This window comes from Schistocerca serialis, chromosome 1 (assembly GCF_023864345.2).
Source record: "Schistocerca serialis cubense isolate TAMUIC-IGC-003099 chromosome 1, iqSchSeri2.2, whole genome shotgun sequence".
Lineage (NCBI taxonomy): Eukaryota > Metazoa > Arthropoda > Insecta > Orthoptera > Acrididae > Schistocerca > Schistocerca serialis.
In genome coordinates, this window is record NC_064638.1 from 851,041,615 (window position 1) to 851,065,281 (window position 23,667).

The following is a 23,667-nucleotide window of genomic DNA, read 5'->3' on the forward strand; positions in this document are numbered from 1 at the left end:
GATAAGGTTCAAGTTAGTACTGGTACAGTTTATAACATTGTCTGTAACAAGCTGAAGTACTGCAAAACATATGCAAGATGGGCCCCAAAGGAGTTGATGCAGCTACACAAGGTAACAAGGTTGAGAATGTGCACAGAGCTAAAGGAATGTTATGCAAGAGAACAAAATTTTAACTTGTGATGAAACTTAGGTTCTCTATTATGAGCCAGAATCAAAAAGACAAAGCATGGAGTGGAAATATACCAAACCTGTCAAGAAAAAATTCAAAGCATCAGCAGGAATTCATGTTGACAGTGTTTTGTGATGCTGAAGGTCCAGTTTTTTGTGATTATCTCGAACAACAGGGTACAATGAACAGCCAATACTACTCGGATTTGCTTTTAAACAAGGTGAAGTCAGCTGTGAGAGGGAGACGTCATGGATCTCAGAGAAGAGATGTGATTCTCCAGCAAGACAATGCACATCCTCATGTTGCTCAACAACCCGTGAAACCATTGACAAAATGGGCTGGGAAGTACTGCCTCATCCCCCTTACAGTCCTGATTTAGCACCTAATGATTTCCGTTTGTTTAGTGCACTGAAGGAGGCATTACGTGGGAAGAGGTTCCAGGACGAGGATGTGAAAAAGTTTGTGGGAAATTGGTTCAAACATCAAGATAAAGAGTTCTTTGCAGGCGGAATAAAAAAGCTTGTAGCCCGTTGGAACAAGTGCATAAATGTTCATGGGGATTATGCTGAAAAGTAGAAAAAGTATTTTTTTGAAAAAAATGTTGGGGCGTGAGCGGAAGACGGCCTAACAGTGTGCGGGACCGTAGCCCAGCTTCATGGAGACGGTTGCGAATGGTCCTCGCCGATACCCCAGGAGCAACAGTGTCCCTAATTTGCTGGGAAGTGGCGGTGCGGTCCCCTACGGCACTGCGTAGGATCCTACGGTCTTGGCGTGCATCCGTGCGGTCCGGTCCCAGGTCGACGGGCACGTGCACCTTCCGCCGACCACTGGCGACAACATCGATGTACTGTGGAGACCTCACGCCCCACGTGTTGAGCAATTCGGCGGTACGTCCACCCGGCCTCCCGCATGCCCACTATACGCCCTCGCTCAAAGTCCGTCAACTGCACATACGGTTCACGTCCACGCTGTCGCGGCATGCTACCAGTGTTAAAGACTGCGATGGAGCTCCGTATGCCACGGCAAACTGGCTGACACTGACGGCGGCGATGCACAAATGCTGCGCAGCTAGCGCCATTCGACGGCCAACACCGCGGTTCCTGGTGTGTCCGCTGTGCCGTGCGTGTGATCATTGCTTGTACAGCCCTCTCACAGTGTCCGGAGCAAGTATGGTCGGTCTGACACACCGGTGTCAAAGTGTTCTGTTTTCCATTTCCAGGAGTGTATAAGGAGGCAAAGCTAGGAAGACCATTAACTGATTTTCCAATAGATATTCATGTCCAGGAACTTAATGGTTTGAATATGGGAAAAGTCTTACATTCCAAGTTCAGTTGTACAAGATTACTGATCATATCACTACAGAAATGAGAAAGATAATAATAGCCTTATACAGAATAATATTAGAATATGTGTTATCGTAGACAAGCCACTACTTGCAGTAATTTATCAGTACTTGTGTTGTGTTTGTGATGTGCCATGTCAGAAAACACTGTAATTCATTCATTTTTTGGGATCTCATTGAACTTAAAGGCAGCATGATATGTATCACTTCAAGCAGGGGGGGTTACCTTCATAGTCTCAGATGTTATTGAATTTAGAATATGTTAAAATTCAGTACACAAGAAACATTTATTTGTTTTTTTTTTTTTTTTTTTGTTTTCTCCAAAATAATTCCTGCCCCAAGATAAGGGCCTCCAAAGATGACACTGAACACTATTTTGAAGATGTGAATTTCGGAAATTTTTTTAAAATGCTTTATGTCTGTAATAGTCCTAGATATTTTGTTAGAGTTTTTTTGTACTTGAAAGATAATTGCTTTATGATTACAATGGTATCCTCCATTTGGACATATCTGTCAAAGTTGTTTTACTGTTGCCTTTTGGATTTTTCTTATAATTTACAGAAGTGTTTTTCTTCAAAAAAGCCAATCCAGAAAAGTTAGATTTTTTCTGTTGATTAGTACCATGTAGCACTATATTCTCTGTAAAGGAGAGCTTTCACTTTTAAGTTCGGCAAGTTCCATTTTTAAAAAATCTTTTTTTTTTTTCGAGGGTAGCTGGTTCTTATTAATTTCTTTGTTACAATGTTTACTTCTATTGTCTTTGTTGCAGTTATTTCTTTTCGCTTCCATTGTTGCAGATACTTCTTCCACTTTGCTGTAGTTTCTTGTCAGTTTCTTTGTCGTGGTTGTTCATTGCAAGTTTCTATATTGTAGTTACTCAGTGCTAATTTGTTTACTGAAGAGGCTTCTAAGAAATCTGAGACCATCCAGTGGGTTCTGTGTTTTCGTGAGGAATTTGCCAGTTGATGCAGTTGCAGTGTTTTGTGAAAAGGACTGTTTGAAATGTCTTCTGACAGGGGCCACAGGAGAGTGAAGTGTGCGACTATTTGCATATCCATAAAAGAGTGATATACAAGACAAAAAAAAACAGACTTTGTTCAGGTTGGGAATAAGTGTTTTTTTTTCTCATTTGAAGACTCTGTTTCAAAGTGAAGATGTTTTCAGTGAGGACTTTGTGTGTTCTAAATGTTTTGAGAGAATAACAACAATGATAGTACCTGAACAAGGTGAAGGTCCCCATGGTGCAGAGGATGCAGATTTTGCATCAACAGAGAAAATATTAAATACCCTGAATCAGTCAACTACAGAGGTAGGTGTTAATCCTGTTAAACAGTGGTCAGTGAAGTAGAATCATAAGCTCTATGCATCAAGAAAATGCAGAGAAATTACTAAAGCTATGAATGAATACACTATAGCAAAATTAACCCCACACTCTTCAATGTAGAAATTCCATCTTCATAAGAAAATGAACCAAAGCACTCTTGCCAGGAATTTTTCACAATTATCAGTTCAGCTGTTGAATACTGTGCACCCTACAGTGAAAAAGGTGCAAGTTTTAACTATTATTCCAGAGACATTTTCAAAGAAAACAATTTTGAACCATGTTCATCAGTATCAAAGTACATGATAGACAAATCAAGAAATCTGAGGTCTGTAAAAGGAGTCTTTGGAAGATCAGATCCCTATTATTGTCATCCTGTAAAAGCAGATCAAGTTCAAATAGTGAAGTTATTTTATATGGAAGATAAATGGGACTGTTCTTGCCAGAGCGCCAACATAAAAGATGCTATAACTGTAACAGTTGAAGGCCAAAAAGTTGTGAAAGTGAAGAGGTACATAACTCACAGTATTACAGAAACTTCTGCAATTTATAAGGGCAACTATACAACCTCACATATTAGAAAATCAAAATTTTATGCACTATGACCTAAGTGGGTAGTTCCACACCCACGTAGAGATGTCTGTTTACGTGTGTACTGCGTGAATTTTGAACTTTGTGTGGTAACTTTGAAGAACTTACTAGAGCACTTGACATATGACACGTTGGTTGGGTGTGTAAAGTCATTAGTAGCCTGTGACGTAAAACAAGAAACTTGTTTGTTTCAAGAATTTGGTGACTGTCCTGGAAAGGGAGGACCGTCTTTACAGACACTCAGCCTGGAAGAGAAGCAGATAACTCTGCAGAAATTACATATCCGACATGGGAGGAAAATATACTAATTAAGAAAACTGTTGCCTTTGACAGTTTCATTGATGAACTTGGTAAATGGTCAGTGAAAGCAGTTAACACGCCAGCATCTGAAGAAATTGCAGCACCACCACATTGCAGAAGTGAAAGGGTGTGTACAGGCTCAAGAACTATTTTAGTGTTCCACTATGATTTTGCTGAGAATTGGTCTGTAATTCTCCCACAAGAAGTACAAGGGTATCACTGGAGTAATGACCAGGTTTCAGTTTTTACAGGAGTGACATATTTTCAAAACAAGACCACAAGTGTTGCAGTTGTAGGTGATGACACAGGACATGACTCGGCACATGCTTTGCTAGCAATGCGCAAAATTCTTCGACTGCAAACAGGGGCAGAGAAGATCATAATTATTTCTGATGGTGCTACAAGTCATTTTAAAAACTGTTAGCAACTGTTTGAATTGAGTAAGTCGCTTGTGCCAACTGACTGAGTATACTGGTCACAAGAAGGGGCCTTTTGATGGTGTAGCATGCTGAAGCACCATGCTACAACACATAATCTTTCCAGACCCAATACAGCTGCAATTCAGAATGCTGAGGATTTTACGAGAGTCGTGAAATCTTACACATGGAGGAAATTGGAGAATTATATGAGCAGAAAAAAGAAGAATGGTCCAAACAAACTACTACTGTGAAAGGAATTCAGAAGACACATTTTTGGACTTGAAGTGGGCGAACTCATATTGCACACACTTTAAAGAGCAAGAAAGGAGAAATTTCGTTTGTTCGGCCAACACCTCAGAAACCGCAGGATAATGTTCAGATTCACAACCTGAGAAGGGGGATGTTTGTGGCATGTGTGTATGACTGCGTCTGGTGGATTGTAGAGATTACAGACACCAGTTATGAGTTAAATCAAATTGTAGTGAGCCTTATGCTACCACATGGACCAGCTGCTGGATATAGGTTTCCAGCTGAAGGACAGCAACAATGCCATCAGTGCTCACTTCCTGTTCACAATGTTTTGAAGATTATAAGTGCTCCAGTTCCTATTGGTTCAACAGGAGGGCATCACTCTATATCAAAGGAAGATGCTGAAGCAGTGGAACACATTTTTAGTTCATTGACTGGCTAATTTCAGTACAAAACAGAATGCATGTAAGTTGTATAAATTGAAACCTTTAAGTCTTTGGACTTTTCACATACATTTTAGAACCACTTAAAATGCTTGAAAAATGCGTCTCTTACTCATCTTTCAAAACTAAAATTATGTTAAATAAGGTCAGGTTTTGATTTTTATGAGCCTGTTATGAGATAATGTGGTAACAAAACAGGTTTTATGTATGGAAAAATTTCAGTTGTTTATAAAACCTTTCAACGTAAAACTGCAAGCTCTCCTTTTCAAGGAATGTAGAACTGTATGGTACTAATCAACAGAAGGAAAAAAATCAAAATTTTATGGATTGCTATTTATGAAAAAAAAAATTTTTTCCATAAATCATAAAAAAGTCGAGAACACTATAGTAAAAAACTTTGACAGATACGTCCAAATGGGGGATTTCTTTGTAATCATAAAGCAATTATCTTAAAAAAAAAATTCTAGAACCGTTCCAGAGTACAGCGTTTTAAATTTTTTTCCAAAATTCGCATCTTCAAAATGGTATGTGCAATGTCATCTTAGCCTTTCATTTTAATGTCTGCTAAATTCAATAACATCCGAGAATATGAAGGTAAGATTTTTTCCTAGTCAACTTGAATTGGTATGGACTCTGCCAGACACGAAAACCAGTTCAATCGAGGATGCTATTTTGCAGAACCTGAGTTTTTATGATTTTCCTCATTCTTACCTCAAAGAGAACTTTGTTGGATTTGCAAGTGATGGAGCTTTAGCAATGTTAGGAGAGAGAAATGGAGTTGCTGGGGCATTACAGAACATGTTTCCTCACTTGACTGTTTGGCACTGTGCTAACCACAGACTTGAACTAGCAATACAAGACACAAGAGATGAGGTTGAAGATGTTACTCATTTCCATTTTTTTCTTTGGTAAAATGTATTCTGTCTGTAGCATGTCGCCTAAAAATGAAGCTCAGCTTGGAGAATGTGCAGAAGATCTTGGCAAACAACTAAATAAAGTTGGGAAAATATTTACCATCAGATTGGTTACCTCAAGTGCTAGAACTGTGAAATCTGTCTGGAATAACTGTACACCACTTATCAAACATTTCACAGAAGCTGCTGCTGATAAATGCAGGGATTCCACAGAAAGGTCTACATATGGAGGCCTTTGCAAAACTTTGACTACTTCTGAGTTTGTTATAAATTTAGCAGTTGGATATGATGCTTTCAGATTTATCTTTGCTTCTTCATCTACATCTACACAATTACTCTACTATTCACAATAAAGTGCCTGGCAGAGGGTTCAATGAACCACCTTCAAGCTGTCTCTCTACCGTTCCACTCTCGAATGGTACACCGGGAAAAACAAACACTAAGATTTTTCTGTGCGAGCCCTGATTTCTCTTATTTTATTGTGATCATTTCTCCCTATGTAGGTGGGTGCCAACAGAATGTTTTCGCAATCGGAGGAGAAAACTGGTAATTGAAATTTCATGAGAAGGTCCCGTCACAACGAAAAATGCCACTCCAATTCATGTATCATGTCTGTGACACTATCTCCCCTATTTCGCGATAATACAAAACGAGCTGCCTTTCTTTGTACTTTTTTGATGTCATCTGTCAGTCCCACCTGATGCGGATCCCACACCGCACAACAATACTCCAGAATAGGGCAGATAAGCATGGTGTAAGCAGTCTCTTTAGTAGACCAGTTGCACCTTCTAAGTGTTCTGCCAATGAATCACAGTCTTTGGTTTTCTCTACCCACAATATTATTCATGTGATCGTTCCAATTTAGGTTATTTGTAATTGTAATCCCTAAGTATTTATTTGAATTTACAGCCTTCAGATTTGTGTGACTTATCGTGTAATCGAAATTTAGCCAATTTCTTTTAGTACTCATGCAAATAACTTCACACTTTTCCTTATTCAGGGTCAATTGCCACTTTTCGCACCATACAGATATCTTATCTAAATCATTTTGCAAGTAGTTTTGATCATCTGACGACTTTACAAGATGGTAAATGACAGCATCATCTGCAAACAATCTAAGACGGTTACTCAGATTGTCCCCTATGTCATTAATATAGATCAGGAACAATAGAGGGCCTTTAACACCTCCTTGGGGATGCCGGATATGACTTCTGTTTTACTCAATGACTTTCCATTTATGAACTGTGATCTTTCTGACAGGAAATCACGAATTCAGTCGCACAACTGAGGCGATACTCCGTAGGCACACAGTTTCGATAGAAGACACTTGTGAGGAGTGGTTTCGAAAGCTTTCTGGAAATCTAAAAATATGGACTCAATTTGACATCCCCTGTCGATAGCACTTATTACTTCGTGAGTACAAAGAGCTAGTTGTGTTTCACAAGAACGATATTTTCTGAATCCGTGCTGACTATGTGTTAATAAATCTTTTTCTTCGAGGTACTTCATAATGTTTGAATACAGTATATGTTCCAAAACCCTACTGCAAATCGATGTTAGTGATACAGGTCTGTAATTCAGCGGATTACTCCTACTTCCCTTTTTGGGTATTGGTGTGACTTGAACAATTTTCCAGTCTTTAGGTACAGATCTTTCTGTGAGCGAGTGGTTGTATATAATTGCTAAATATGGAGCTATTTTATCAGCATACTGTGGGAGAAACCTGACTGGTATACAATCTGTACCGGAGGCCTTTTCTTTATCATCTTGGCAGTTGTTCTTGATTGGAATTCAGGAATATTTACTTCGTCTTCTTTGGTGAATGAGTTTCGGAAAACCATGTTTAATAACGCTGCTTTAGTGGCACTGTCATCAGTGACTTCACCATTGTTATCGCACAGTGAAGATATTGATGGCGTCTTGTGACTGGTGTGTTTTATGTATGACCATAATCTCTTTGGGTTTTCTGCCAGATTTAGAGACAGAATTTCGTTGTGGACATTATTAAAAGCATCTCACATTGAAGTACGCGCCATATTTTGAACTTATGTAAAACTTTGCCAAAAATGGGGATTTTTTGTTCTTTTAAATTTGACATGCTTTTCTCGCTGCTTCTGCAACAGCGATCTGACCCACTTTGTGTACCATGGGGGATCAATACCATCACTTATTAATTTATGTGGTATATATCTCTCAATTGCTGTCGACACTATCTTTCTGAAAACATTCCACAACTTTTCTACACTTACATGATCAGATCGGAAGGAGTGAAGGCTGTCTCTTAAAAAGGCATTAAGAGCATTTTTATAAGATTTTTTAAATAGATGTACTTTGCGTTTCTTTTTTATGGTTGTAGATGTTACGGTATTCAGCCAAGCAGCAACTGCCTTGTGGTTGCTAATCCCTGTATTCATCACAATACTCACTATTTGTCCAGGATTATTTGTTGCTAAAAGGCCAAGTATGCTTTCGCAAACCATTTACGCTTTGAGTGGGCTCATATTCTGAGAAAGCATTCAGTACAATTTCAGATGACGTTTTATGCCTGCCACCAGCTTTAAATAGGCTATATAATTTTTCCAGCGTATCAAGGGTAGATTAAAGTCACCACCAACTATAATTGTATGAGCGGGGTACTTATTTGAAATGAGACTCAAGTTTTCTTTGAACTGTTCAGCAACTATATCTTTTGAGTCGGGGGGTCGGTAAAACGATCCAATTAATAGTTTAGTCCGACTGTCAGGTATAACCTATTTCACGCGAACTATCTACTTCAATTTCACTACAAGGCAAACTACTTCTGACAGCAATAAATACTCCACCACCAGCTGTATTTAATCCCTCCTTTCTGAACACTGTTAGATCGTTTGAAAAAACTTCAGCTGAACTTATTTCTGGCTTTAGCCAGTGCTCTGTACCTAAAACTATTTGAGCTTCAGAGCTTCTTATTAGGGCTTGGAGCTCTGGTTCATTCCCAACACAGCTACAACAATTTACAATTACAGTACCAATCGTTTACCTGCCCCCTTTTAGATGGACGTCCTTTTTGTGGTTCCTTGAGACCCCCTAACCTAAAAAACCGCCCAGTCCCTTCCACACAACCACCGCTACCCCTGTAGCCGCCTCCTGTGTGTAGTGGACTCCTGACCTATCAAGCGGAACCTGGAAACCCACCACCTGATGGTGCAAGTCAAGGAATCTGCAGCCTACATGGTCACAGAACTGCATGAGCCTCTGATTCAGACCCTCCACTCGGCTCTGCACCCAAGGACCACAGTCGGTTCTATCGACGATGCTGCAGATGGTGAGTTCCGCCTTAATCTCGGAAGCAAGACTGGCAGTCTCTACCATTTCCGCTAGCCACCCAAAACCAGACAGAATCTGCTCCGATCCAAAGTGACACACGTCATTGGTACCGACATGAGCCACCACCTGCAGTTGGCTGCACCCTGTTCTCTTCATGGCATCCGGAAGCACCCTTTCGACATCCGGAATGACTCCCCCCAGAATGCACATGGCGTGCCCACTGCCTTCCTTCCCCTCCTCGGCAGCCATGTTCCTAAGGGGCCCCATTATGCACCTAACGTTGGAGCTCCCAACTACCAGCAAACCAAACAAAGAAGAGACGTGGCTATTACCAAAGCTGAGAAGACTATAAAATGTAGTATCCGGGTACCGGAATCCATGGCGCCTTCTCCAGGTTCTTATGCTGAGGATGCAACTAAAGCAGCTAAAACAAAGTCTTTAAAGACATTGAGATACACAACAACCATAGAGTTGTTCAAATAAACAGTGGCCCGTTTCACTGAATTCTTGCTGAAAATCTCAAACACTGATTTGTTGCCAGTCTTAGCCATCCATCCAATGTAGGTTCTCAGACCAAGCAAAGCAGCAAAGAAAATGAAAAGAAACAGAGGACTGAAGTATTTAAGTATTGTTCAAAAATCTCGCTCTTTTAGGAAAAAAAAAAAAAAAAAAACATTAACCACATGGTACTGACATAATTTGTGGAGATAGGAGCATCTCTAATATATGTGAGGTTTTCCGACTTCATGCTATTTCAGTTGCCTGAGACTGCAGTTCTGTGTGTGTGTGTGGGGGGGGGGGGGGGGGGGCACGCGCGCGCATGCGTGTCTATTGTTGACAAAGGCCTTAATGGGCAAAACCTGTAATTGTGAGAGTCTTTTTGTGGTGCCTATCTGTGACTCAGCATCTCCGTTGTATGGTCAGTAGCAACTTTCCTTCTCAGTATATTGTTAGAAAATACATTCTGGTATTCATGGAAATATGGACACAAACATAAAACCTAAAGACCTTGAACAATTACAACAAATAATTGATTCAATTCCAATTTCCACATTTGAATGTGAAAGAACATTTAGTGCTATGAATGACATTCGCACTAAAAAAAGGAACAGTTTGTTGGCAGAACAAATTTTCCTAAGAAGTGTTGATCCACCACTGGGAAAATTGAATCCAGTAATTTATGTGCAGCCTTGGCTCAGGTCAAGAAGAAGATCAACTGGAGAAACAGCATGCTGAAAATGTGACCTGCTTAACGAAGTCCACTGAGTCCATCTGGAACCTCCTTAAGTGATTTTTGTTCAGTACTGCCTAAATGTTTTTTCCAACTACAGCACTGTGAAAGAGTAACCAACCACTATATAGTTAAGGCACTGAGCAATCAGCAGGCACATAACAACGTTGAAAATGTCGCTAAGCTTTTGGACAATGTCCTTTTCTGCAACCAACGAAAACGTGTATCGCTGCCAGCAGCATTATCCCTGATGGCTACATCATCCCTATGTTGCAGCCTGATTGGAGTGAGTGGTCTGGTCTTGTTGTGTGGAATGAGTGAGAGAAACAAGATGGTGAAGTGGTGACAGGAAGAGAGGCTGATGGATAAGAGTGACAGGAAGCAAAGGAACAGGCATGTGACACGGCACACAAAATAGTGGATACGGTTGGGGGTGGAGGGTGGGTGATAGAACTGAGGAAGATGAAGACCACAGAGAGGAAAGTGAGAGTGTACATGATAACTGTGTGAAATTTCATCCAGAGATGCTGGTCTTGGTGAGGAGATCCAGGTGGCAAAATTCATGAAATAGCCATTTAAACTGAGTATTTTGTGCAGCAGCTGGACAGTGAGTTTAGCTCTTGGCCACAATTTGACAGTGGCCATTCATCTTGGCGGACATATTAACACCTGAATCTCATTGTGCCTGAAGTACATGAACAGCTTTCTATTCCAATATCTCCCTCCTTTTGAACACTGGTCATGTGATTAGCGTTGATACACACAATAATGATGATTATGAAACAGAACTGATCAAGTTGCTTTATGAGAAGAGCTCTCACCAAGTACTGCAGCATCAAGGGTCATCTTCCAGAAAGATGAGTACTGTGCAATAGGCTTTAGAACTGTACCAGTTTCTTAGCCACTGTGGAATTTGGAAAAGTTGAAGGTAAATGTTATTTAGTGGATCCACCCCTGCATTTTTCATAGTTTATGTAGGCCTATATGATAACACACCAAAATACTTTTGAGACTTATACATTATCTAATGCAGATTTTCTGTCATTTCGGGCCTTTTAGGGGTGTTTGGACTGTGTGTGTGTGTGTGTGTGTGTGTGTGTGTGTTTTTTTGGGGGGGGGGGGGGGAATTTGCTATAGCATGAACATAAAAATCACGTTATTATACTGCAGATAATTCTGTTACCACAACCTCCCTACCACATTCACATTTGTTTGCCAACTCTGAAGGAAATTATCACCTTCCAACCTAACCTAGACTTCAGGCTACACTACAAATTAGTGTTGCCACACCAACCATTTCTCGGGTCTACTATCCACATCTACATCTATACTCTGCAAACCACTGTCAAGGGCAAGGCAGAGGGTATGTCACATTGTACCACTTATTAAGGTTTCTTCCTGTTCCAGTCACATAAGGAGCACAGGAAGAATGACTCTTTAAATGTCTCTCTGTGTGCTGTAATTATTCTTATTGTCCTCATGATCCCTATGTGGCTCTGAGCACTATGGGACTTAACATCTATGGTCATCAGTCCCCTAGAACTTAGAACTACTTAAACCTAACTAACCTAAGGACATCACACAACACCCAGCCATCACGATGATCCCTATGTGAGCGATAGGTAGGGCGGTTGTAGTATATTCCAAGACTCATCATTTAAAGCTGGTTCTTGAAACTTTGTTAGCAAACTTTCTCAGGGTAGCTAACATCTTTCTTCAAGAGTCTGCCTATCTCTTTCTTCAGCATCTCTGTGACACTCTCCCATGGATCTAACAAACCTGTGACCATTCGTGCTGTCATTCTCTGTATATGTTCAATATCCCGTTTTAGTACTATTGGGTACGGGTCCCATACACTTGAGCAACATTCTAGAGTGGGTCACACAAGTGATTTGTAAGCAATCTCGTTTGTAGACTAATTGAAGTGAAGTGCACAAATTTACGTTTCTAAACATTTAATGGAAGTTGCCAATCTTTGCACCCCCTTGAAGATCTTATCAAGATCACACTGAATATTCATGCAGCTTCTTTCAGCCATTACTTCAGTACTGATAACTGTATCATCTGCAAAAAGGCTGACCACAGGGTCATTAATATACAACATCAACAGTAAGGGTCCCAACACAATTCCCTGGGGCACAATAAATGACTCTCGATTCAAGATAACATGCTGTGTCCTCCCTACCAAAAAATCCTCAGTCCACTCACAAATTTCACTTGATACCCCATATGATTGTACTTTTGACATTAAGTGTAGGTGTGGTACTGAGTCAAATGCTTTTTGTAAATCAAGAAATACTGCATCTACCCACTGCCTTGATCCAACACTTTCAGTATGTCATGCAAGAAAAATGTTAGTTGGGTTTCATATGATCAACATATTTGGAATCCATGCTGGTTTGCGTGGACAAAATCATTCTGTTTGAGATACCTCATTATGTATGAGCTCAGAATGTGTTCTAGAATTCTTCAACAAATCAGTGTCAAGGATATTGGATAGTAGTTTTGTGGATCACTTCTACTAGCATTCTTGTACATGCGTGTGACCTGTGCTTTCTTCCAACTACAGGGCACAGTTTTACATTCGAGGGACCTATGACAGATTATATTTAGAAGATGGCTAACTCAGCCACAGACTCAGTATAAAATCTGATAAGAATTCCATCAGGCCCTGGGGCTTTGTTCACTGACACTAATACTTCTTTCACTTATATTTTCAGTGGTAGAAGGATTAAATCAGAGCAATTCTCCTGGATTTTCCTTTGTAAAGGGACATTTGAAAACAGAGTTAAGAATCTTAACTTTTGCTTTGCTGCCCTCAAGTTTAGATCCTGTCACATTTGCCAGGCACTGGATATCAACTTCAGTGCCTCTAACAGCCTTTACATATAATTAGAATTTCTTTGGGTTTTGTGAAAGATCATTTGACAATATTCTGCTGTGGTAATCACTGAAGGCTTAATGCATTGCTCTCTCGACAGCCAAACATGTTTCATTCACCATCTCTCTATCCATAGCCATGTGCTTTGTTTTACACCTATTATGCAGTAGTCTCTTTTCTTTAGAAGTTTCTTTACAGTGACTGTATACCACGGACGATATCTCCCTTTATGAACTGTTCCACTGGGTACATATCTATCCAGTATATGGTCAACTATTCTTTCAAATGTGAGCCATAGTTCCTCTACATGCTCCTGTCCTGCGCTGAAAGTTTCAAGTTCCTCATTAAGATATGAAACTACTGAGTTTTTATCTAGGTTACTTAACATATATTTTTCTGCTTGTTTTAGTTGTCGTTTGTACTTTGATAATCATTGTTGCTACAACAGCATCATTGTCAGCAATACCAGTTGCGATATGAACATCCTCAAAGAGGTCAGGTCTGTTTGTTGCCATTAGATCCAATGTATTTCCATCATGAGAGTGGGGTTCCAAAATATCTGTTCTAAGTAGTTTTCAGAGAAGACATTTTGTAATGTTTCACAGGATGTCTTATCATGCCCACCACCGACAAAACTAATTTTCCCCAATTGATTGTTGGACGATTTAAATCTTCACCAATGCTTACAGCATGACTGGTAGACTTATGTACAAGAGAACTGTGGTTTTCCATAAAGTTTTCAGTTGCATCAGGAGACGAATCTGGTGGGCAATAGAAGATTCCAATTACCATCTTATGCCCACTCCGGTCTTGCCCAGACAATCCTACATATAGCTTCAGTTTCTGTCTTGCTGGATCTGAGTTTCTCATCCACTCAATCAAATACACCAACTCCATTTCCCATTTGCCTATCCTATGATACACACAAACTTTTCCCAAAAATCACACTACTATCAGTTTCAGGTTTTAACCAGCTTTTTGTACCTAGTATTATGTGAGCTTCATTGATTTTCGGAAGCACTTCAAATTCTGGCACTTTGTTGTGAATTCTTAGGCAGTTAACTACTAGGATAATAATACTCTCACATGTCGGGGTGGGGGGGGGGGGCATTCCTTTTGAACTTACACTGATATTTCTGGGTTTCCTACAGCTATTGTTATCTGGATAAGACGGAGAGTTGCCTAAACTAAAAAAAAAAAAAATCCTTGCATGCACCCCACACACAGTCAGCTACTTGGGTAGGAGGCTCTGATATATACTGCACACATGACCATTTAGGGGGTCCCTACAGTTCTCAACCCTAAGGCACAAGTCCAGAAGAAGCAGCTTTGCTTGTTACAGAACCTTTGAAGTCACTGGCTCAGTTCTCACACTCTGCTCAGAACCAGAGTACCAAGATCAGTTCAGGGAAAAATGCTGCAAATTGTGAGCTTCACTGAAACTCTCTGTGTAAGGGTGGTCTTCTCAGCCTTCTCTGCCAGTTGCTGGAATGACCCAAGTGTGACTTCAGAGCCCAGACAACAGGCATCATTCGTTCTAATGTGCACCACAGTCTGTAGTTTGTTGCACCTTGTTCCCTCAATGACTGCCAGTATAGCCTCTTCAACATGTTGAATGAGGCCCCCAAATGGGTTCCATTAGATGCAATATGTTTGAACTGCTGATGATTAATAGATTCCTTATCCTTTTGCATTTGCCTCCTCTCTACACATGACAAAACAGGTTTCCCTAAAACAGATAAAGTGAGTCCTTCTAGCTTGGTTTCAGTTTCAGTGAAAGACAGTACCTCAAACATGTTCATTAGCAGGATCAGTATAACACCCTGGAACCATCTACTCTATAGGATGCCTGTATCTACCAATTACACACTACTCACAGTCAAGTACGACATACCTCAACCTTTCTGCAGAGCAGACAGGATCCATACTACAGGACAGTACCTGAGGTACCTATATGTGCTGCTACCATAGTTTCACGACTCTTTGGGGCACTTCCAACACTCCAATTTGCAGCAGCAGCCGCCAATAGTTTGACAGTAGTCAGTGTGATTTTCAGTTGCTTGTGAACATTAATCAATTCACCCTGTGTTTGAGAACAGCATTCACAATTGGGCTGAATTACACCAGCCAAAATGCAGCCCAACTGTGAATGCTGTTCTCAAACACAGGGTGAATTGATTAATGTTCACAAGCAACTGAAAATGCCAGCTGCTTTTCATCTGTTGAGCTAAAATTTACTTCTTTTCTATAAGGATTGAATCAAATACACAAAATGAGATTTCTATTACGGCAACAGAAAAACCTACGGTAAAAATCACTTTTTTCTTAAAATTTTTTGAGGTTAATAATAGTTGTTAATAAAATCAAAAATAGAATTAATTAACACAGTTAACTATCACACTCTACGCTAAGGACAAATAACTGGATGCAAATTCCATTCAGCTATGCAGCTTTTATTTATTAGAAATGTTTGTTCATGTTAAAACGCTATTGGTATATATCATTACGGGGCAGACTTAAGGATACAACTGGCTTTCTCAAAGGGATGATTCTTGGGAAAAGTATGCAAGTGAGCCTCTGTGAAGTTTGGCTGCGTAAGACAGAACTGATAACAGCTGGAAGTTTTAAGTGAATGCATGATGTGCACTTTAATAAATCACATATTCCATGTACTACTGGTAGGCAAATGTATGAGCTCAAGTTTCAGAATATTAACACTTCTAATATACCATGAAACAATACTTTCAACATCTAAAGTGCTATGTATTGCGTAATTTGTTATGGTCCTTATTTGTCTCAACTAACAATGTGTAATTAGCGCGCGCACACACACACACACACACACACACACACACACACAAACTCTTGTTGACCATGTAGACTAACTACTACGAGTGTCCGCTGGTCATATACTTCTCACAAATTTCTAAATTTTTTAACTGATCTATCGTCTAGATACAGCTGTCTGTAACAAACAATTGCCCGAAATTATGCTTTTCCACTATTTATATTACATTTCTTGGTACACGCAGTCTCTTACATATTAATACCGGTAACTGTACTGATACACACGATTACTGCTAAAAATTCGAACCTAGTGGAGCATTTTATCAGTTATAGTTAATATCTCTTACGATAACAAGAAGATAGAGTCTTACATGAAAACGTAAATTCACAGAATGAACGTCGCCTACCTTGATATTTCCCGACATGTCATATTTAACAGGGGCAAATATACCTCCAAACCTATCTGAAACAATAAACATTGAATATAATTTGAATATTCAAGTCATACATAATTACGAACACAATTTTGCAAGATTGTTTTGCCATTTACAACAAAAGTTTCTGAAAACACCTGATTCTTACCAACCAATTCGACAACGCCTTTCGACGCCTCTATGAAGTTAGAAGTATTAATTTTCCCTCCAATAACATCAGGAAAAGGCACTTGCACTGTTGTAAAAAAGTTCTTTCTTCCATGAGAAGATGCTTTATTCGTCGGACTAGACATTTTGTACACGTGTATCAATTTTATCACAACACTCACTAACTTGGTAAAGCAGAAGAATAAAATGCACAAACAGCAGCCGTTTGGCCTCCAATCGCTATCAGTCCGTTATCTCCTGACCAGCATTTTCTCCGATCGTCGCCACAGAAAGCCATCACTTCATCTCGGAGTTAATCAGCTGTTCGCTGTCAAAATAAGACCATAGTTTCCGGCCGAAAGATTACGCGGTATTTTTGAACTACAGCGCGAGTTTTTCCTTGAAGACACAGTACAAAAAGAGAATAAACCGCATGTAAAATATCTTTATCTCTCAATAAATGCATAATAAAACCAAATAATACTAAGTTGACGTCATCAGACTGACTACTTCAATGAGTTATTATACTATTGAAAAAGCGACAGAATACTAAAACGATTAAATCATTTTAAGTGAAAAGGACAGGCGTGCAAAGTGCTCATTGTCACTTCGAGAAAATTTGTAGAGTGCTCGCGCCAGAAGTATAACAAAAGGAAGACAAAAATATTTCTGTTGGATTCTGCAGTTCCGATCGTATTCGGCATTGTCAAGTGCATATGTATTAGGGGCGCGTCAAAAATAATCACAAAATTTTGTGCATATTGCAGGTGTGTGTAATCAATAAACATGTATAGTCACATGCACAGGAGCAGTTTATTCTTGTAGCACTTGGTACGAACCCCGCAGCCTCACAGTCAGGTCTTTCGGGGGAAATTTTGTATTAAAAATAATAATACTGATTAGGATTATGTAAGGATGATTGTGCGGTATTTTTAAGTACTACAAATAACAGATCCCTAATTAATCAAATAACATATTACATAATGGCACTAGGGTTTTCTTTTCTTTTTTTTTTTTTACATGCTCCATGCGACTCTGGTCTGCTGTGCATTATTATTATGAAAGTGTGGAACAATATTGTTGATTGAAATTATTTGGTTTATGTTTTTAACATAGCTCGCCTAACAATCGTAGGACTGACCATACCCGTGCGGCGTGCACCAAAGGATCTGAGCGGAATAGTTAGACAATCAGCTGATCTGAATTAAGGTTAGTGATTATCTCACTCAATTGCTGTTTTGGTGTAACAGTATGTTTGTTGACTTGTTTTCAAAAAATGTTTGTAAAGTTTTCATGCTTAATTTCATTTTTTGCTCAGGTGCACCAACACAGATCAGGCCTTCGCAATCTGTTTTGTCACGTTTTACTATTGAGTGTGCCACGATTTATTCTGACCAACGGATATAAACATAATAAGTTTGGACCGGGACGCATTTTACATTTTAACATGAGCTATAATAATTTACAATCAATTCCGAGGCCCTCTGCACAAGTTACGTACTGCAGGCAATTTTAGTTCTGTTCGCTGGTAATTCGAGTGAACCTGGAACACTAGTTGCCTTACTGTTCCCAAATGAATTGGAACACCCAGATCACTGTGTCAGTTACAATTTTATGATGGAGAGACTCGAAAAAGGCAAACATAATAAACTTTTCTGGCTTGCGATTGTGTTGTACAGCTACAAGTAGTGTGAACGGAAATTGTAATTCTCCTTGACATTTGTGAAGATACGCCTTTAACAGATATTTTCCATTTTTTGTTGTATTTATTGGCATTCTTCCTCTCCTTTTAGTCTACATTGCACTTGCCTAAAATAACACGTTCCTCGTGAAGAGTTACATTCTGGTAACGGGAGTGATGATTAGTAATACAGCTACTCAATCCATAGTATGGAGATCACTGATTCAAGGTTGTACTCTGTCCACAATAACTTGACTTTTGTACTGGTGCTGCCGGGAGCGGTGAAAATCGGTACTAGTTGCAAGATATTCATTTATCTCTGGGCTCTGCCAAAGTTAAGCTGTCAGTAAACGCGACTTACTAATGTGCAGTGTGCACACAGTTTGCAGTAAAGGTAACAGAACTGCTGCAAGCATTTCGCGCCGTCCTCAAGTCGCTGCTCCTTGGTATTCGGCAGTAGGAGTACGAGTCCAAGACATGCCTACTGCTGTTATCGACAGCCACAGAGTGAAATGTCATCTTATCGTGGATAAACGAAGTAATTACATAATGAAAGAATCAGAAACAGGAACTACGAATTAAAGCTTTCCTTCGGCAATGAAATCCTCTTGTGAAGTAAAATTCACCGTAATACCCAGAACTTTATTGGGCATAAAATTCGTAATGACATCGGCTTAAAAACAAAAATCTTGAAAACTTAAATCTTCTTGAAAACTAGAATCATTTTGAAACCTTACGATCTTTTTGAAAACTAATAGTGTTCTTCAAGCCTAACAGTCCTAGTAAGTCTTCTTTGAAACTAATGAGTTACTTGCGGGCTAAACTTCTTAAAAAAAAACCATTTTGAAAGTAAAGAATTACCTTGGTTGCATATGGGTAGATTGGTCCTGCTTATGGTGCAGTCATTCAATCTTAAAAAAATTCTGGAATGTTTTCCCATCGTACTGTCTGAGCTTGTTGTTCACTATTGACTGTGAGTGAAGTACCCATTAGAGCTAATCCCCATGTTCAAATATTTTGTGCATAGGACATAGGTTATAAAATTTCCAAGAATCCACACGTAATTATTATGTTCGGCTATGTGAAAAAAATTTCCCTATGTCATATCAAAACAATGTATACCAGCTTGATTTTGTGCTCAGTCCTGGTACTGAGGGCCAGTTTTTTTCCCCCCTCCTCGTTTAGCATATGACATTATTCATCACAGGAAAATATATAGACTACTTGGCACAACACGATACTATTGCTAAATGAATTTTGAAGGTCTTGTTTCATTATAAAATCATTCCAGTTGCTGCATATGCCTAGTGGGAGTATTGGTACAATAATGTATTCTCCTGCAAACAATCTGCCAATTTCTTTATAGGTGTTTTATTATGCGTGTGTGTGTGTGTGGGGGGGGGGGGGGGGGGCAGAAGAGCAGATTTAATCTGCAATGAAAGTATCAAGTGGATGCCAGAAATGTTGTCGCCCCTAAATAATTTGTAAGGTTAGTCAGATTCAGGTAACTGATGTAACATGTCTATGTATACATCATAGAAAACAACTGTTATGTGATGCAGCCTTATGTTGCCTTGAAAATGTTGTGACCTTGTAACAAAAGCAGTTGGATTTCTTCCAGTTGTTACATTTGTCTGCCCCCCCCCCTTCCCCATCCCACAAACACCAATAAAAAAAATAGCATTAATTTTTTCTAAATTTTGATATTTGTGATATGATTTATATGACATGCACAGTACCAGTTCCTAAAAATTTGTTTACTGCCTCAGGGTTTATACGACTTTATTACCTTTTGTTAGTTTCCCTTGGTTAATAGGAGTTAATGAGCCAGCTAGTTTATCTGAAAACTGTGGTAATTTCAAAATATCAATAACCTCAGACTTGAAACTTCCTGGCAGATTAAAAGTGTGTGCCAGCCTGAGACTCGAACTCGGTACCTTTGCCTTTCGCGGGCAAGTGCTCTACCATCTGAGCTACCCGAGCACGACTCACGCCCCGTCCTCACAGATTTACTTCTGCCAGTATCTCGTCTCCTACCTTCCAAACTTCACAGAAGCTCTTCTGCGAACCATGCAGAACTAGCACTCCTGAAAGAAAGGATATTGCGGTGACATGGCTTAGCCACAGCCAGAGGGATGTTTCCAGAATGAGATTTTCACTGTGCAGCGGAGTGTGTGCTGATATGAAACTTCCTGGCAGATTAAAATTGTATGCCGGACAGAGACTCGAACTCGGAACCTTTGCCTTTCGTGGGCAAGTGCTCTACCATCTGAGCTACCCAAGTTTCTAATCAGCGCACACTCCGCTGCAGAGTGAAAATCTCATTCTGGAAACATCCCCCAGGCTGTGGCTAAGCCATGTCTCCACAATATCCTTTCTTCCACGAGTGCTAGTTCTGCATGGTTTACAGAAGAGCATCTGTGAAGTTTGGAAGGTAGGAGACGAGATACTGGCAGAAGTAAAGCTGTGAGGACAGGGTGTGAGCTGTGCGTGGGTAGCTCAGATGGTAGAGCACTTGCCCGCGAAAGGCAAAGGTCCCGAGTTCGAGTCTCGGTCTGGCGCACAGCTTTAATCTGCCAGGAAGTTTCATATCAGTGCACACTTCGCTGCAGAGTGAAAATCTCATTCTGGAACCTCAGACTTGATTATCGTCATCATTGTAAACATATGAAAGGTACACCACTGATTACTGACTTATTGATGTCTTTGCTCAGGACTGATTTTCTATCTGATCTTCTGATATTCATACAGGTGCTTCTCTTTTCTCCAAAGCTCTCTTTAATTTTCCTTTAGACAGTATCTATCTTACTCCAAGTGATATATGCCTCTACATCCTTGCATTTGTCATCTAGCCATCCCCGCTTAGTCATTTAGCACTACCCATTTATATCATTTTTAAGATGTTTGTATTCCATTTTGCCTGCTTTATTTACTGAATTTTTATATTTACTCCTTTCATCAACTAAATTCAATATATCTTCTGTTACTGCAGGATTTTACCAACCCTTGTCTTTTTACCTAGTTGATCCTTTGCTGCATTCTCTATTTCATCTCTGAAAGGTACCCATTCTTCTTCTACTGAATTTCTTTCCCATGCTCTTGTCAATCGTTCCATAATGCTCACTCTGAAACTCTCTACAGCCCCTGGTTCTTTCAGTTTATGCGGGTCCCATCTCCTCAAATTTCAGTCTCCTCAATTTTAATCTACAGTTCATAACCAGTAGATTGTGGTCAGAGTCCACATCTCTCCCTGGAAATGTCTTACAATTTAAAACCTGGTAACTTAAACTCTGTCTTAGCATTATATAATCTAGCTGAAACCTTCCAGTGTCTCCAGGCCTCGTCCACATATACAACCTTCTTTCATGATTCTTAAAGAAAGTGTTAGCTATGATAAAGTTACGCTCTGTGCAAAATTATACCAGGTGGCTTCCTCTTTCATTCCTTACCCCCATTCCATACTCACCTACTACTTTTTGTTCTCTTCCTTTTCATACTATTGAATTACAGTCCGGCAGTACTATTAAATTTTCATCTCTCTTAACTGTCTAAGTTCTTTTATTGCATCATGATTCCCTCAATCTCTTCATCATCTGCGGAACTAATTGGCATATAAATTTGTACTACTGTGATGGGCATTGGCTTCGTGTCTAGCTTGGCTACAATAATGCATTCACCATTCTGTTTGTAGTAGCTTATCCATGCCTATTTCTTTATTCATTATTAAACCAACTCCTGCACTGCCCCTACTTGTTATTGTATTTATAACCCAGTATTCACCTGACCTAAAATCTTTTTCCTCCTGCCACTGAACTTCCCATTGTATCTAACTTCAACCTATCCATTTCCCTTTTTAAATTTTCTAACCTACCAGCCCGATTAAGGGATCTGACATTCCACATTCTGATCCGTAGAATGCCAGTTTTCTTTCTCCTGATGATGATGTCCTCCTGATAAAGTAGATCAAAAAGGTACTTAAATATGTGGAGTATCCTGCAGCCAGTGACAAAAAATGTTATCAAGTTTTGCACCCTTTTAGTTTCAGAGTAATTAACATTGTTAGTGAAATGGAATTCCATATTTGGGCAAATAAGATAGTGAATTCAGTCCAAATTACCATTGTATCTAAAAGACCTCTTTCAAACAGTTCTTCTTCCACTATTCAGTTACTCAGAAACATAAATGTTTAATTGTAATTTATGAAAATCCAGTCACCAAAAACAGCCAACTTTAGTTGAAGTTATTGTAAATTTATAAAAGAGATATGTGGGAAGCCATTTTAAGTCAGTCTACAGTGAATTTCAATGGAGCAACATCTATGTCCAAAAATACTGGATAATGCACCCCAAACAATGTAGTATAAATTATAAGTCATAAAATGAACTGGAATTTGCCTAGATTTTGTGTCTAAGAGTTTATTTAACAATTCAGTAACTGCTGTGTATGATTAATTGGATAGTGACTGTGTCATTAGTATCATGGACTGTGCCAAGCTCCAATAATGCCCACTGTGACAATAGTGTCAAACTATCACCTTGGTTTCTTCGAATAGTTACTTATTGTGCACATCATTTTCTTATTGATATGACTTAGATTTCAAGGACAGTGATATAAGAACTTTAATCAGTGACTGTGTTAACTATTTGTGTGATACATGTGAACTTTTGTAAATAGTTACTTCGGTCTTAGATTACTGCACTCCAACAATTCCATTATAGGACATCAGTCACGTGTGTAATATGTGGTTAGCCAATTATCTGTGCATAATTTAAGTGAATGAAACTCAATCTGGCCATAAACATTAGTTCTTTCAGTAATAAAAGTGCTATTAAAATGTTTGAACTATAATCTTGTTGTGAACCATATCGTTTAAAGTAACCTACCTGCAAACACCAGTTTTTCAGTCAGATTCAACACAGGCACAGCTGTCGAGGGCAGTTATGCTCAGGTGATACTCACCTAAGGAAGCCCGCTTTGCAGTGGGCCTCTGTGTAATATGTGCTTGGTCCCCCTTTGTAAAGTGGTGTTACCATTATCAGGATGGATGTCTTAAAAGACGTTTCCCTACAAAAATACCATATGACTGCTCCAAAACTATTTCATATTATTAGTTTATTAGTTTGGTTGGAGGTACATTATTGCAGCATGCTGTAACTTCACAAGGACACATCTATTAATAAAGAATGCCATCTGTATTCTATGCACTCTACTCATTTTCTTTTCCTGATCATTGTTCAGACTACATCCATGCAACTGGTTAACCACAGTTTTTGTGGCTGCATTATTATTTATGATCCTAGCTATTTCTGTTCAGTTGTTGATGTTTGGACTTCTCCCCATTGCCGTTACAGCTAATTTTGTCGGGTTCAGCCACACTCTCCTCCATCCTCCCAACTTTCTCATGGCCTTGAATTACTGCCTGAATGTCTAGAGTCTTGTATAATGTTAATTA

At 39.4% G+C, this 23,667-nt stretch overlaps 1 protein-coding gene across 1 annotated transcript in view; it reads right to left on the minus strand.

Moving 5' to 3' along the window:
• Positions 1 to 16,939, minus strand: part of LOC126485241 (glycolipid transfer protein) — a 77,013-nt gene extending 60,074 nt beyond the window's left edge. The window contains exons 1-2 of the mRNA XM_050108861.1: positions 16,536 to 16,939; positions 16,361 to 16,416 (exon numbers count right to left, since the gene is read on the minus strand). Coding sequence (XP_049964818.1) covers positions 16,361 to 16,416; positions 16,536 to 16,680 — 201 coding nt within the window. The 5' untranslated portion in view covers positions 16,681 to 16,939. The remainder of the gene's footprint in view (positions 1 to 16,360; positions 16,417 to 16,535) is intronic.
• Positions 16,940 to 23,667: the final 6,728 nt, after the last annotated feature.